This window comes from Taurulus bubalis, assembly GCF_910589615.1.
Source record: "Taurulus bubalis genome assembly, chromosome: 19".
NCBI lineage: Eukaryota > Metazoa > Chordata > Actinopteri > Perciformes > Cottidae > Taurulus > Taurulus bubalis.
Genome location: NC_136607.1, coordinates 667,501 through 682,140, shown reverse-complemented (window position 1 = coordinate 682,140; position 14,640 = coordinate 667,501). Strand labels below are relative to the sequence as shown.

Here is a 14,640-nt window from a genome sequence, read left to right as displayed (position 1 = left end):
GATGACATCAAAGTAAAGCAGGGAAAGTATTAAAAATATAGCGTACACGGATATTGACTGTTTTCCTGCTGGTCTGTGTCAGTATTCCTACCTGTCTAATAGGTAATAACACTGATGATGAATAAGTACCTCTACAACTCTACTTGAAATCATCTGAACTCTGCGTGGCCTCTGGGGGATTATGTTTTGTGTGACTATTATGTTTTGTGTGACATTATCATGTTTTGTGTGACATGGCTCCCGGAGTGACTCAGGTAATGTTTTGTCTCCACCTTCATCAGTCAGGATATGTCTGGCAGGATGGAAATGGATATCAATGGAGCGTCCAGGGCACACGTTTCCATTCTCCCTGCATCTGAACTCAAGGCCACATTGAAACCAGAAGCAGAGAGGCCTCGCTGTGCCAGCACCCCGTGCTCGCCCATCAGAGGGACTGTGTCCGGATACCAGATCCTCCACATGGACTCTAACTATCTGGTGGGCTTCACCACCGGCGAGGAGCTGCTCAAGCTGGCCCACAAGTGGTCAGACGGCCCCCCAGAGAAGGGTTCTGTGTCAGAGGCCACGACCAGCTCCGGCGAGATCCCCGTCCCGAAGTCTGTGGACCTGGGAGTCCACCGGTCTTCACGGATCTGCAAAGGCAAAAGTCGGCACTACCAACCCTATGACATTCCTGCTGCCAACGGGCGGAGACGGAGGCGCATGCCCAGCTCCAGTGACACCTTCCTCAGGTCCATGGCCCACGGGGAGGCTGGGCGGCGTCTGCACGCTCCACTACCCCTCTGTCTGCTGAAGGGGAAGCGGGCCCAGTCCAAGTCTCTGGACTACCTTAATCTGGACAAAATTAGTATCAAGGAATCCTCAGACACTGAGGTGCTCCAGTACCAGCTGCAGCACCTCACCCTGCGCGGGGAGCGCTTGTTTACCAGGAACAAGACCTGAAAACCAGTGGAGCGCCCAGTGGAGCGCCCAGTGGAGCGCCCAGTGGAGCGCCCAGTGGAGCGTCCAGTGGAGCGCCCAGTGGAGCGTCCAGTGGAGCGCCCAGTGGAGCGCCCAGTGGAGCGCCCTCTTTAGGCGTCTCTGACCCTTTTGGGGATCAAAGTGCTTTTTCCAGCTCGGTTCTTTCGACCTAAATTAGAAGACTGAAGTCTTGTTAGATGATGAACTGGGAGTTTGACCTCGTACTGGACACATGAAGAAGATCCTTTATCACTCCTCGCATTGTGTTGTTGAGGTAAAGAAATGTGAATTATATACATTTAGCAATAACTGGTGAACTTATGTCTTGACCGTGTTGTGTGTTTGTACTGGTCAGTACGGATGAAAGCACATATCCTTCTGTATCGGCTTGACATGCACCACTCTACCAGTCCAGCATTCAACTGCTTCTCTGGGAGGAATTGTTAGTGGAAGTTTTGATTTTATTTAATATTTTCAGATTATGGCACTACATACAACTGTCAAATCAGCAAGATAATCTTTGTAAAGATTTGACTTGACTTAAACAATCCTCACTATCACCATCTAAACAGTCAACCCCGCAGGTTTAAAACACTGCAGAAGGAGAGCGATCAATCTGTTCCAGGTTATTGTTGGCCAATATGGAGGGCAATATGTTGCCTTTTAGAAACCGTATTGGTGCATCTCTAGTTTTGTACATTGGTTATGGGCGCACAACCGTCTTTTTGAGGTGTGTCTTTTTAATGCGTGTGTGTGTGTGTGTGTGTGTGTGTGTGTGTGTGTGTGTGTGTGTGTGTGTGTTCCCCTTCCAGCTGGGAGTGGATGTGTTTCTGCCTCGCTGCAGAACATGTTGTTGAGCACCTGATGCACGTTGAGGTCAACACTGGACAAACAGCCATGTGAACACTTACAGTTGTGTGGAAAAGTGTGTACACTCCTTGAGTGTTGGCACTTTGTTGTGCTGCTTTGAAAGGAAATCGTGATTTGAGTGTTTTCTATTACACAAAAAATATATTTATTTCATAAACATGTAACATATCCATAACATAAAAGCCTCTGTGCCAATTTTGTATGTGATAATGGCCTCTTTCAAATTGTTCTGTTGTAGAAAATGAACTACTCTGAGTAAAGTGTGTGTAGTGTGTGTGTGTGTGTGTGTGTGTGTTACTTTGAGCCGGTCAGCATGCGTTGTGCTTTCTACATGGGATGAGACACACAGGGGCTTTACATATGGAGTGCATTTTTAATCCAGGATATATACATGTTTGTGTCTGTAACACTGTACCATTTTCACATTTTAATTAATGTTAAGAACTTTAGTGTGGGATTTAATGATTTTGGATATGTGAGTGAATATTTTACATCCACATTGAATGAATGTTCTGATAATCAAAATTAAAATGTTCATGACCCGCTCCCAAAAGTCCCTGCAGTGTCAGATCAACAGGAGGAGCATGAGTGCATTTCTATCCACTGTTTGAGGAAATAAAGTGCAAAATAAAATGAAAATGCGACCGATGGAAACCGACTTGGTGAATTGGTGCTGATCCATGAATCAAGACCAAAGACTGCAGCAGACAACCGCAGAACCGTGTGGAGCGATAACTCAAGTGAACACATGAACTGCCATACCTGCGCCCCTGGAGCTCTTTTAATGACCTCATCTCCTGCAATAGTTTGGCAACACCTGACTGGACACATTTGCATCACAGTGGTGGATGGAAACCCTTTTTCTTTTGTCTTGGAAATTTGCACTGAATTTGGATGGACAGTCATATTCTGACCATATATCACATACATAATGTTAATTAAATGTTGATTAGCTACCAATGTTGTTGATTAAATCAACAGTGGCCCAAAATAGCCACAACTGCCAAGCGAAGCATGGTATTTTGAAATAACGTTCAAATGATTTGTATTTATTTTTTGACATTTTGAAACTTGAATTTAAAACTAAAGGGGTGTACAAACTATTCCTCTGTATACTGTATGTAAAGTCACTCTTATGCACTACTATTGATTCCTTAAGCCAAACAGAAACATGTACACTTGATGTTAACCAATGACTGTTATATGATTAAAGCTTATTTCAAACCTTTGAGAGAATAAGAAGGAAGCTCAGAGTTTTGTTTCTGCCTGAATAAAAACCTCTGATTGGTTGGAGCTTTAAGGCTAAAAGGCTTTAATGCTGTGCAGTATGTCAAGTTTATTTATGTTCCTATTATTTCCTTGAGAAAACATGAAGAGGAAAACTTTTCAAGTTGATGCAACATTTTGACTGGACAACATCTTTCATTGCTCATCTTTGTGTGATTTGCTGAATACTGAAATACAATTTTGCATCGACAAAAAATTCAGATTAACGAGCAGACAAAGACGCAAAAGGATTTGATTGTAGAGTTTATTTGGCAAAACACATTGATGCATTACTAGCTGTTATACAGTGAGTAACAGCAGTATCAGAAGCATGAACGCACATTTATATTCTAAAAGTTTGCAGTGTAGCAATAAAAAATACAGAATCTGTATAAAAGCATAGAAATGCCAATATGTCATATTACAAACTGAAACCTCGCCAAAGATTTAAAGACTTTGAAATGATGTTAAACTTCAACTTTATTCCAAGCCTCATATACTGTACATACATGAAATATGATATGAAACATGACGTGAAATAAAATATGACCTCTGCATTCAACCCATCTAAGCGTTTAGGAGCAGTGCAACAGACATGGGGAAGTGTTACGCATCATTTCTCAAAGAAAAACTATGGAAAAGAAGCCACAATGGTAAATTACTATGATCCATTCGCTCATAGATACATTTACAAATGGAAATATTACAACTGTCAGTTCCAATGGAAGAGCTTAAATTAAAAAGTGTTTGACAAAAGAGAGAAAACAAGGTAGGAAAACTACAGAGGGAAATATAGAGCTACAGACTGTTTGTGTTCTCGTCCCTCACATTTGCCATCCAGCTGAATGTAAATGAGCAGCCGTGGACTGAACTGTGGCCTCGTTCTCTCAGGACTTCCCTGAGTGAATTCATCCTCCAGAACAAATCAGCAGCGCAGAGAACAAAGTGCCATCCGCCTCAAGCAGGAAGCGCGTCCAGTGATCCACAGACTCACTTCCTGGTCTCTTCTGACGGCCGATTCATGTACTCCTGGAAGGCCGAACGTAAAGGCAGCCACTTCTTTATTGAAGCTTGGATCGCTGTGATCCACCTGTAAGCAACATCAGAAGCATCAGCACGACAACATCTGATGCTCCTGCACCGGGTCTCACCTCTTTCCACTCCAGCAGCTGAATGGGCATAGAAACTAGGGCTGGGTATCGTTAACAGGTTCAATACTAAAGCTGATGCAATACCTGAGTTCCTGAACTAATACAGTGGAGATTTTTTTAGATATGTATTTGAGCTTTCACTGTTGTTGGCACACACACCGATGTGTTCAGGCAATCGGTTCAGACCCAGAGGGTTCAGTTCCAGGTGGCCCTTTTAGAAGGACCACAACAGCACAGGTCAAGGTATCTGTCTTATATAAGAATATACTGGGCCCATGGAAAACACAGTATGAGTGTATCAGAGGATACCACTGGGGAGATGAATACATTAAACAAGATTATAGAAACAAGAAAGTGGCTTTTTGTGCAGGACATGTTTGTGAAGCACCATCTGGCTGGTTTCTTGTTTTGTAAAATACAATGGAGACCTAAAGACTGCAGGATCTACTGTAGAAGAGTCCTTGGATGGGAATCAGCTCCTCACCGTTTGTTCTCATTAGGATTTTCAGCACAGAGGTAGAATGCTTTGAACTCATCAGTCAGAGGGTTCAGCTCAATGGTGGATTTCTTGCATCCGTAGGGCAGCTCTCGCACCACGTACCCCTGGAGGTAGATCCCACCTGAAGACAGAGGATGACATTGTCCTCACCAGAGTCTGAGACAACAGTGGTCAAATATATAAAAACAGGTCAGGAAATGTGAAAAAGATGGACGTGATGTAGATGTGTAGTAGAGGCACTCTGACATCGTACGCATAGATCAGAGCTTTAATAGAACAGGAACGTGTCTGACCTATTTCTGAGGATGCGAACACAGCTCCTACTGCAGTACAGAGACCGGATGGCCCGTTCCAACGGGTCCGGAGCCCCATACTCCCGCACCCTGGCATAAGCTTTTCCCGGGAGGCTGAGCAGTGTGATACTCTGATAGTTCACTCTCTCCGGTCCCCCTTCTTGAAGATGGGAACCACCACCCCGGTCTGCCCAACAACATCCAGCACTTCCAGCATCTGACGGCGGATCTCATCCACCCAGCGCCACTTGACTACCTTAGTGGCCTCTGCCAGGGATATGAGGGAAACCACACCCAAGTCTTCAGGCGCTGCCCCCTCTCCGGGGGACATGTTGGCCGGGTTTAGGAGTTCCTCAAAGTGCTCTTTCCACCGCCCGATGATGTCTCCCGTCTGGGTCAGCAGTTCCCCTCCACTGCTGAGAACAGCCTGGGGTAGCCCCTGCTTTCCCTTCCTGAGCCGCCGGATGGTTTGCCAGAACCTCCTTGAGGCCAATCAAAGGTCCTTCTCCATGCCTCCCCGAACTCCTCTCATGCCCGAGTTTTAGCATCTGGCTTTGAACATGGTCCACTCGGATTCCATGTCAGCCTCCCTCGGGATGTGTGAGAAGTTCTTCCGGAGGTGGGAGTTGAAGACCTCCCGGACAGGATCCTCCTCCAGACGTTCCCAGTTCACCCTCACTACACGTTTGGGCTTGCCAGGTCTCTCTATAGCCGGCTCCTCCACCATCTGATCCAACCCACCAGGTGAGGTACATTAACCCACTGTCATTCAGGAGACTTTAAAATATGACACTACATTAAACTTTCCCCCGAACCGTACAGATTTACAGGAATTTCTTGTTGTTGAAACCTTGTGTTTAAGGTTTTTCCTCCACAGCTTAGTTATGGACTTTCAGGTTTACAAATTGTACAAAGGTTTCTACAAAAACAAATGCATTTTTGAAACCATTGACATGTCTCCTACCATATGCATGAGTAGCACGGATCCCGCTGTACAGGTAGAGGCAGCCATCCTTCAGAACGCAGTAGTGCTGGACCCACGTGTCCTTGACTTTCTCATATCTGTGCAGCAGCCCAAGACACTCGGGGGTCTTCACCGCCAGCGGGGGCAGATTGGAGTTGTGTCTGGTGACGTCCATCCACACGTGGTTCTGGAGCAGAGGTGTTGAGGAGAGCAGCGTTAGTGTGGCGCTGAATATGATATGTAACAAACCAGTAGCAGCTGACACATTCATCTGAATCCATTCAAGCCGGAGAAGTTTAGCAGCAGCAACATGGCAAATGCCCTCAAATAATGTAATGCATTTAGGTATAATGTAGGTGATATAACAATGTAACAATATAATACTATAATCAAAGCTAGAGCAGGTCTAATAGCATGCCAGATTTAAAAAATGATCCAACTGAAAAACCCAACCAGTGTTGACAACTCTGTTCCAATGAAAGCAGATCCAAGAGCTAATGCATCTAAAGAAAGTCTCACAGTCCGTCTCTTCCAAAAACACTTTCCAGAAATCATCACGTTGAACATAAACAACCCACATGGCCGTTGATGGATCACATATGTCACTTCCTCCTCCTCATCCTGCCACAGACACAAAGGTCTGATGATCATTGATTTATAAATTACTGTCGGGATGTAGTGAGAATTACAATAAATATACCGGCAATGTTTTTTTAAGAACATTACCAACCCGAACGTTAATATGAATAATAGTTATATAATATTATAATGGATAATGTAAAGTAATGTTCAACAACTCACACTAATGTACAGTGTACTAAACACAAGTGAACACCCTTTGTGTGTCTGTACTCTCTGCATTGTGAGCGTCAGTCCAAGGCTTGGTACGCGTTGCCATGCCAACATGTGACATGTGGAGCCACAAAGCTTCCATCTCTTTCACTACACACTCCTTGATCAATAAAAGAGCCGAGCAACCCATGCAGCTGCAATACTAGCTAAGCTAGCCCAGATGTTACCTGTGTGATGGGATGAAGAGCTTTCTCCATCACCCCGAGCCACCTACAAAAACAAAGACACAACTTAAACTCCACAAGAAAAGTAAATGTAAATGAGTGCACCTTTAGACTTGATGCATCCTCTGTTGAAAACACCAGTTTTTATTTACTTTAGTCAAACATAAAAACATTCTTGCAATAAATAGCATTTCCATTCAGCTTTTTTGAAAATGTAGAACACCTAAAAGCAGACACATGACAACAAACATAAACTGTCTTTGGTTTATAAAGTTGCAAGGCACCATACCGTCTCATCTCCTGGCTGGAGGTGGCACAGAGGAAGTACACCCGGCTGCCGGGTTGAGGGCGGCACTTGAACACAAAAGGTTTTCCCAGGGAAACATCCGGTCCCACCTCGGCCCCTTCCAGCTTGACGGCGAACAAAGCCCGCCTCTTGCCTTCGTCCTGCAATGACCAGGAAGTAAAAGTCCCTTTGTTTAGTTTCTGTGGGGACTGTTTCCAGAAAATAGAATCCATATTAATGACTGCTCACCCGCTTATGCCTGTAGTAGAAGAGGCAGCATCCATGAGTGAGAACGAACCACCTCTTCCTCCAGCCCTTAAACAGACCGGACTGGGTGCGCTTGTGGAGATAACCCCGGCACGCTGGTCTGGGGGTGTTCGGACCTCGAGCAATGTCCGACCCAATAGTCAACGTCAAGACGTCTGGCCCTAAAGGATCAAGATCATTTCATCTGAAATAATGATTCTAGACTCAAACACTCAACGGTAAAGATATAAAACAAACACAGAGGTCATTTAAAACATCAGAGTAGATACGAACTCTGATACATCCTCCTAACCTAAACACAACCAAACATTCAGAGTGTTGAAATATTAGTTTACACTCTACATAAAGGTTCTTTCTTGGATCATTATCAGTATTACCAGTATACTACCAGGCTTGGAAACAGCATACCTTGTCTGGCCAAGTCGGTAGCCTCAGAATGAGCAGCGCTGGTGACGTCTGTTCCATTGACAGCGAGGACCGAGTCCCCGACCATCAGCCCCGCCTCCTCAGCAGCCCCGTCTGAAACCACAAAGAAATGTTGCTGACAGAAAACACAAAGACGAGCTGGGGCCACTCTGGTGGGGCGGAGGGGCAGCGGCTTCAAAGGCATTGAATATGGTTATCAGGATTAATATCGGCTGACTGAATTCTACCTTATAAAAATTCATCTGAAGGCTAAATGACAGTGTGGCGGACGCCCTGAGGCTCTGCCCTGCCACGACCCTGCTGACGCCTTCTCCCTCTCCTTCTGGGTTTATCCATGCACCATCAGTGCACATCACGAACTCTACTTCTTCCTCGGACTCTTTGTGCTTTCTGTCCTCACAGGTTTACATCGTGGTCTTTACCTCCTGCTATGATCCCTCTGCTGAGAGAGATGGAGACGAGGAACAACGCTTACAGCCGAACCTCAACCAGGTTCTGCAGAAAGATGACCTCCACAGAACAGAAGAAGAACCTGATGCAGCTCTACCTCCCATCTGCCCATCGAGCGGCAGGGAAACACCGTTTCCACATTCAAACAAATCATGTCATGAAATAATTTGAGACAGAAATATCTTAGACCCAGTGATCTACATTCTGAGCTTCCTGCCTTCTTCCTTGTTTCCCTTGTGTGTTCTGCTGGAACAAACCTCTCCACTCCGTTGTATTGCGTTTGGGTCGTTGGGTGTGGTGGTGCCAACCAGCATTTATATTTCCTTTTCTTTATTAGTGTGAATACCTGAAAGTCAGTCACTCAGAAAAGCCATTCTCTCAGTTCTACATCACCTGCAGCAAGACATTCCCTTACTTGTGTCCACCTCTGTGACCACGATGGGTTTAGAAAACTGTGTCCGAAATCCCCAAGGAAACTCTCCTGTCCCTCTGCTGATCTTCACCGTCCTCTCCCGAACTGCAAAGGAAGAGGAGGTTTAGGAGGATATGTAATTGTTTGCTTGGTTCAGTGTATTGAACACTTCTAGCTGTGATGTACTATGATCAGCGTCGGAAATACACGAGGGCAAAACTGCCCCTGAGAAATATAATACTGCCCCTGATAGCACTCGGAGAGGGGCAACAAATGCCACCATAATCTACTCTAATAATTATGATTATTTAATGAACTTGTCAAAAACATCGCAGCCTATATGACCCGGTCCACTTTTTTAATGGAGCGCTCCTTGATCAGACCTGTGAGTTTGAGTGTAGGAGAAATGAGGATCAGCCAAACAACAAGTCTCCGTCACCATCTCAGGCAACACGCCATCGCCTCCGGTCATAATAATAATCATTTTGAAATGATTTAGTTGGCTTTAGCTAGCTAACGTTAGTTACTGGCCGCCCAGCGTTTCTGAGATTGGAGTGAGACGCAGAGAAAAGGTGAAGTCGTGATCTTTGCAATAGAACATCTTTGATGGGACGTGTGGAGTCTTGGCCAATCAGCGATAAGATCTCCAGCGTCCCTCCAACGTTCATCCTTTCACTCCAGGTTGAAGTTACCGATACGAACGACTCGCCATCCAAGTTGTGTCGTAATATTTTTGTAGCCGTTTTAGTCGTAACGTCATGTAATGTAATGTAATAACAATAACTAACCACAAAGAAATAAGAATACAATTGAATAGTATTGTCTGATTTATGTTTTCTGTTTGTTTTTTGTTAAAAACACTTGAATCTGTAGACTACTGCCTAATAGTCTTATTCTTGCCATTTGATGACAATTGCTCATATACTGTAAGCCTAAATAATTATATTTATTATTTTGAACAAAGGTCAAACTTTAAAATGCCCCTGGATTGCAGTCGGTGGGAGCAAACATTGCCCCCTAAAAAATATGTAAAAGTCCTACCCTGACTACTAACTACATTTCCTCTGTCACCAAAGGCCTAAAGACGTCAGTTTTCTTGTGAAATCCAAGTGGCTTACTTGAGACGGCTCGAGTTTTGGGAGGAACGGCCGCGGCGTCGACGTTGTCTCCTTGGTAAATCCATGCTGAGGAGTGGAAGGTCTCGGTGTAGAAGCCTCTGTCCTCATTGTCCTGAGCGGTCATGTCCACAGAGCGAGCGTCCTCTGACACTGTGGACACGGGGAACACGTCTCATGGTTACATTACGTCTCATGATTACATTACGTCTCATGGTTACATTACGTCTCATGGTTACATTACGTCTCATGATTACATTACGTCTCATGGTTACATTACGTCTCATGGTTACATTACGTCTCATGATTACATTACATCTCATGGTTACATTACGTCTCATGGTTACATTACGTCTCATGGTTACATTACGTCTCATGGTTACATTACGTCTCATGATTACATTACGTCTCATGATTACATTACGTCTCATGGTTACATTACGTCTCATGGTTACATTACGTCTCATGATTACATTACATCTCATGGTTACATTACGTCTCATGGTTACATTACGTCTCATGGTTACATTACGTCTCATGGTTACATTACGTCTCATGATTACATTACATCTCATGGTTACATTACGTCTCATGGTTACATTACGTCTCATGGTTACATTACGTCTCATGGTTACATTACGTCTCATGATTACATTACGTCTCATGTTACATTACGTCTCATGGTTACATTATGTCTCATGGTTACATTACGTCTCATGATTACATTACGTCTCATGGTTACATTACGTCTCATGGTTACATTACGTCTCATGGTTACATTACGTCTCATGGTTACATTACGTCTCATGGTTACATTACGTCTCATGGTTACATTACGTCTCATGGTTACATTACATCACACGATACACTGCAGCTGCAAGGCACTGCTGAACTGCTAAATATACAGCATTTGACAATGATCCTTATTGCTCAGTGGTCACTGGAAGCCAGACTGATCTTAATTATTGCATAGTTTGTAGAGAATTATTGTCACAGATAATTTAACTAATTGTACATTTTAGCCCACACAGTCTGAACATATTGATATCTAAAACAACACCCATTCCTGACTGTTCATAACTTTTTAATTATTAAATCTAATCACTAAACCTTATTTATTCATCATTTGTTATTTATTTACACCTTCAATGCCTTTTCTTTATAGTGATTCACTCCACATTTATGGGCAGTAAGCAGCTATTACTTAAGAATGAACATTGGCTTTGTTACACGCAAAGCAGGAAATGTAAACCAATGTATGATGTGGAAAAACATAAACATCGATCAAATATGTTACTGCAGGAAGTTCCATATGTTATTAAACATGATTTAGGGCATCTGACATACGTTTGAATAATAGGTCAATAGCAAAACATATAAAAGCTTTCTAGAACATTTCAAACTGTAAAATTACACTGTGAGGCTAAGTATTTAAAATGTAAATAAACAATAACCACAGAAAATCGCAACTGGTTAATCAAAACTATTTTATTAGATTTTAAATATGATATAATAAAGTAGCCGACTGGAAGGAAATGAGTAGTCGCCTATTTGGCCGGAAAGGTGGAATAGTTTATTAAATGTAAAATCTGAATGACAATAAATATTGGAATATAGATGTTGAATTGAATGCGTTCACATTTACATATAGTCTGATTTAGTTTGTATTACAGATTAAAATTAATTTGGAGTAACAAGAAAGGAAAAATGCTTTAGAAATTAATAAAAAGGAAAGGAAACCCAAATTCACAAATTGGCTTCCTATGATGTATGATTACACTACTAAGGCTTTTCTTGTATGAAAAGACCCAACAGGAACAGCTTGATAACTGTAATTGTCTTTCAAATGTCCACACATTGTTTAAACTGCATTTGTCCCAAGCTGGTAGATCCGTGTTAGCAGTTGAATAGAGTCGTCGTACAGACTGAACACTGTGGTAAAGATTCCTGTTTCCAGCCTCAAAGACAGGAAGGAGCGCTTCAGCTGACCGTCACTATCAGGATCAACAAGGCAGAGAGCTGACCGAGACTCGAGAAGCCAAGTCTGTTACTGGAGCGGCTAGCGAACGGTTAGCGAACGGTTAGCGAACGGTTAGCGAACGGTTAGCGAACGGTTAGCGGGCGGTGGTTAGCGATGAAATGAAATGAAATGAGTCGTCTTAACTTTCATTCATTATTCTTCTTTCTACTCTAATGACATGAATCATTTATATCATACATAACCCCGTTATGTCGTAGAGAAGAAGAAAGAGAGAGAGATAAGAAGTCCTTTGGGGCTCCGTGTCCAGCCTCAAACATAGCCGGGCTACGTAAAGGTCCACAAGACCCCCATTCTGTCAAAGAGACGGGCAAGTGGACCACACAGTCCTGGTTCCACCACCACTTCCACCATATCTTAGCCAGATCCGGCATACCGTACACTGGCCATGCATTCTGCATCTGCACCGCCTCCACCGCTCAAAGTCAAGGAATCCCAGACCGCATCCTAGAGATGCTTGGCCGGGGGTCTTCTCCTGCAGTCGCTCCAACCTGAACAACACCAGGAACGCTCAACGGCACTGCCTATTGTGTTTCCTCTGCAAATTGGGGCACTTGGTAATTTGACCAAATCTAAAGCCATGTTTACTTGGATACACCCCCATGGACCCACGCTCAGCCCAAGAGTTACCTGACTCCTCTGTGATGTCGCTGATCATGGAGCTTCCACCAGCAGAGCTCCATTCCTTGCTCTCCTTGAAGAGCGTTCTCCTCCTGGTCCACTGGTCCGAGCCGCTGCTGTCTGGGTCTTTATGAACCACCGGCTTCAGGTGCTCTTTGTCCTCTAGGGGAGCTGGAAATGGTGTCAAACTGTCAGTCAGTTTTATATACAAATTGACCTGAAATTATTTGACAAACATGACTGTAACTTACATCTGGATGCAGTGTATGCATCTGTCTTAGTGAGCTGCTCTTTTGCATGTATTTCTGCATCTGTAGAACCGTTGGCAGGACATGATGCGGTGACTGCAGGTTTCTCTGAATCCTCAGTTCTCCTTTCTGTGTTCAGTTGCAGATCATTTGTCTGCATTAATGGCAAAGAAGGGCTGGCATTTCCTGCTTGTTTACCATGTGGTTTAGGTTCAATCTCATCTTTAACCTCACTTGTGTTGAATACAAGAGAGTTCACTTCCTGCAAAGGGGACATGCAAGGGTCTTCCAGAACAACACCCAATGATGATCCTGAGTCCATCTGCAGGAATCTCTGCTCTCGTGCACCAACAGTTACTGTCATGACGGATGACTCACTCTGTGTGAATGAGACTGAGACTGGATCCTCTTGGCTTTCAACCTGGTCCTTGAGGAGTAATGGTGCCGGATGGCTCTGTAGTATTTGTTCCTCTGCGCCTGTGGAGGATGGAGGGATGACTTGTAAGCCAGAGTCTCTTTGACTCAGCTCCTCTGTGAGGGTCTCTGGGATGTGATATTCTACTTCCCCCATTTCTTGGTCGAATCCACTGTCTGCTACTTCACTTTGATCAGTATTTTCCAGACTTTCGACATCCATACAAATGCTCTGTTTGAAGTCTACTCTCTGTTGTCCGAGCCCTTTACGGTGGTACGTGATGCTGCGCTCTCTTCGACATTGTTCATTAACAGTGAACACATCATCAGGCATCGCCTCAGAGCTGGTCATATAGAATGAACTGAGCAAGGACTGCTTTCCATCACGGCTGTTTTGGGGTACTGAGGCAAGTTTGGAACGTCCTTGGTATTGGGAAGAATTATAGTTTCCTCCTCCGAAAGCAGAAAACTTGTCAGTTTGGAGAAGCAGTGAGCACATGACTAAAGAGGAAAAGGACTTCGGACAGGGAGACAGAACGTCTTCCTGCATCAACCCGAGGCCCTCGGACATCCCAGGATATGTTTGGTGTCTTTTCTTTGCTGACGCTCGTGCTCTGTGTTCCACAGTGGCAATACTGTTGATTCTGCAGTTGATGAAGTCTTTGGTGAAGCTGGAGGGTCTCATGAGCACTGGCTCATGGCTTGCATGGTCAGATAATTGATGGAACGAAGGTGCCATATCTGCTCTTTCCTCTGCTTCTAAAGAACACGGCCATGGAGATTCTTCATCATCGGTAATGTTCGGCGTCGGGTGAAATTCCTTTTGCTTTTTGTCAGCAGGACTTTGAGCACCAATTCTACAGGAAGCCAGGCAGTGTGTTAGATCCTCCAGATTATTATATTTAAAGTCTGCAAACTCTTGTGGTGGAGGAATTTCCCAAAACTGATCACTTCTGATGCTTTTGTCAAAGTTGTTCCTCTTCCCTTGAGGTTGGATACTCAACAATGGCCGCGTGCCGGAGGGATGAGCGGTCAGCATGAAGTCTGTTGCTATGAGCCTGTGATCCCCGCAGCAGTGAGAGTAGTTTGGTGGGCTGACTATATCGCTATGAGACTCTGTTTGTTCACTCATGTTGCCAAACGTAAATCTGTAATTTGAGTTTTGATTGCCGTTGTGAGTAACACTCTGTGACGGCTGCTCAGACGACTCGTTACTCGGCGACCATGTCTTCTCACATCTGCTCTTAACAAACACATCAGCGCGCTCCCCTTTCTCATTCAGTAAAACAAACGTTGTCTTGATGCCAGAAGCATTTAATTGGGAAGCTTCTTGAATTTCAACCT

The 14,640-nt window shown here is 44.1% G+C and overlaps 1 protein-coding gene across 1 annotated transcript; it reads left to right on the top strand.

Moving 5' to 3' along the window:
* Positions 1–288: 288 nt before the first annotated feature.
* On the top strand, positions 289–942 carry macir (macrophage immunometabolism regulator; the record flags this gene model as incomplete). Its single annotated transcript, XM_079235410.1, has 1 exon — positions 289–942. The coding sequence occupies one exon, from the start codon at positions 289–291 to the stop codon at positions 940–942; it is 654 nt and encodes a 217-aa protein (XP_079091536.1).
* Positions 943–14,640: the final 13,698 nt, after the last annotated feature.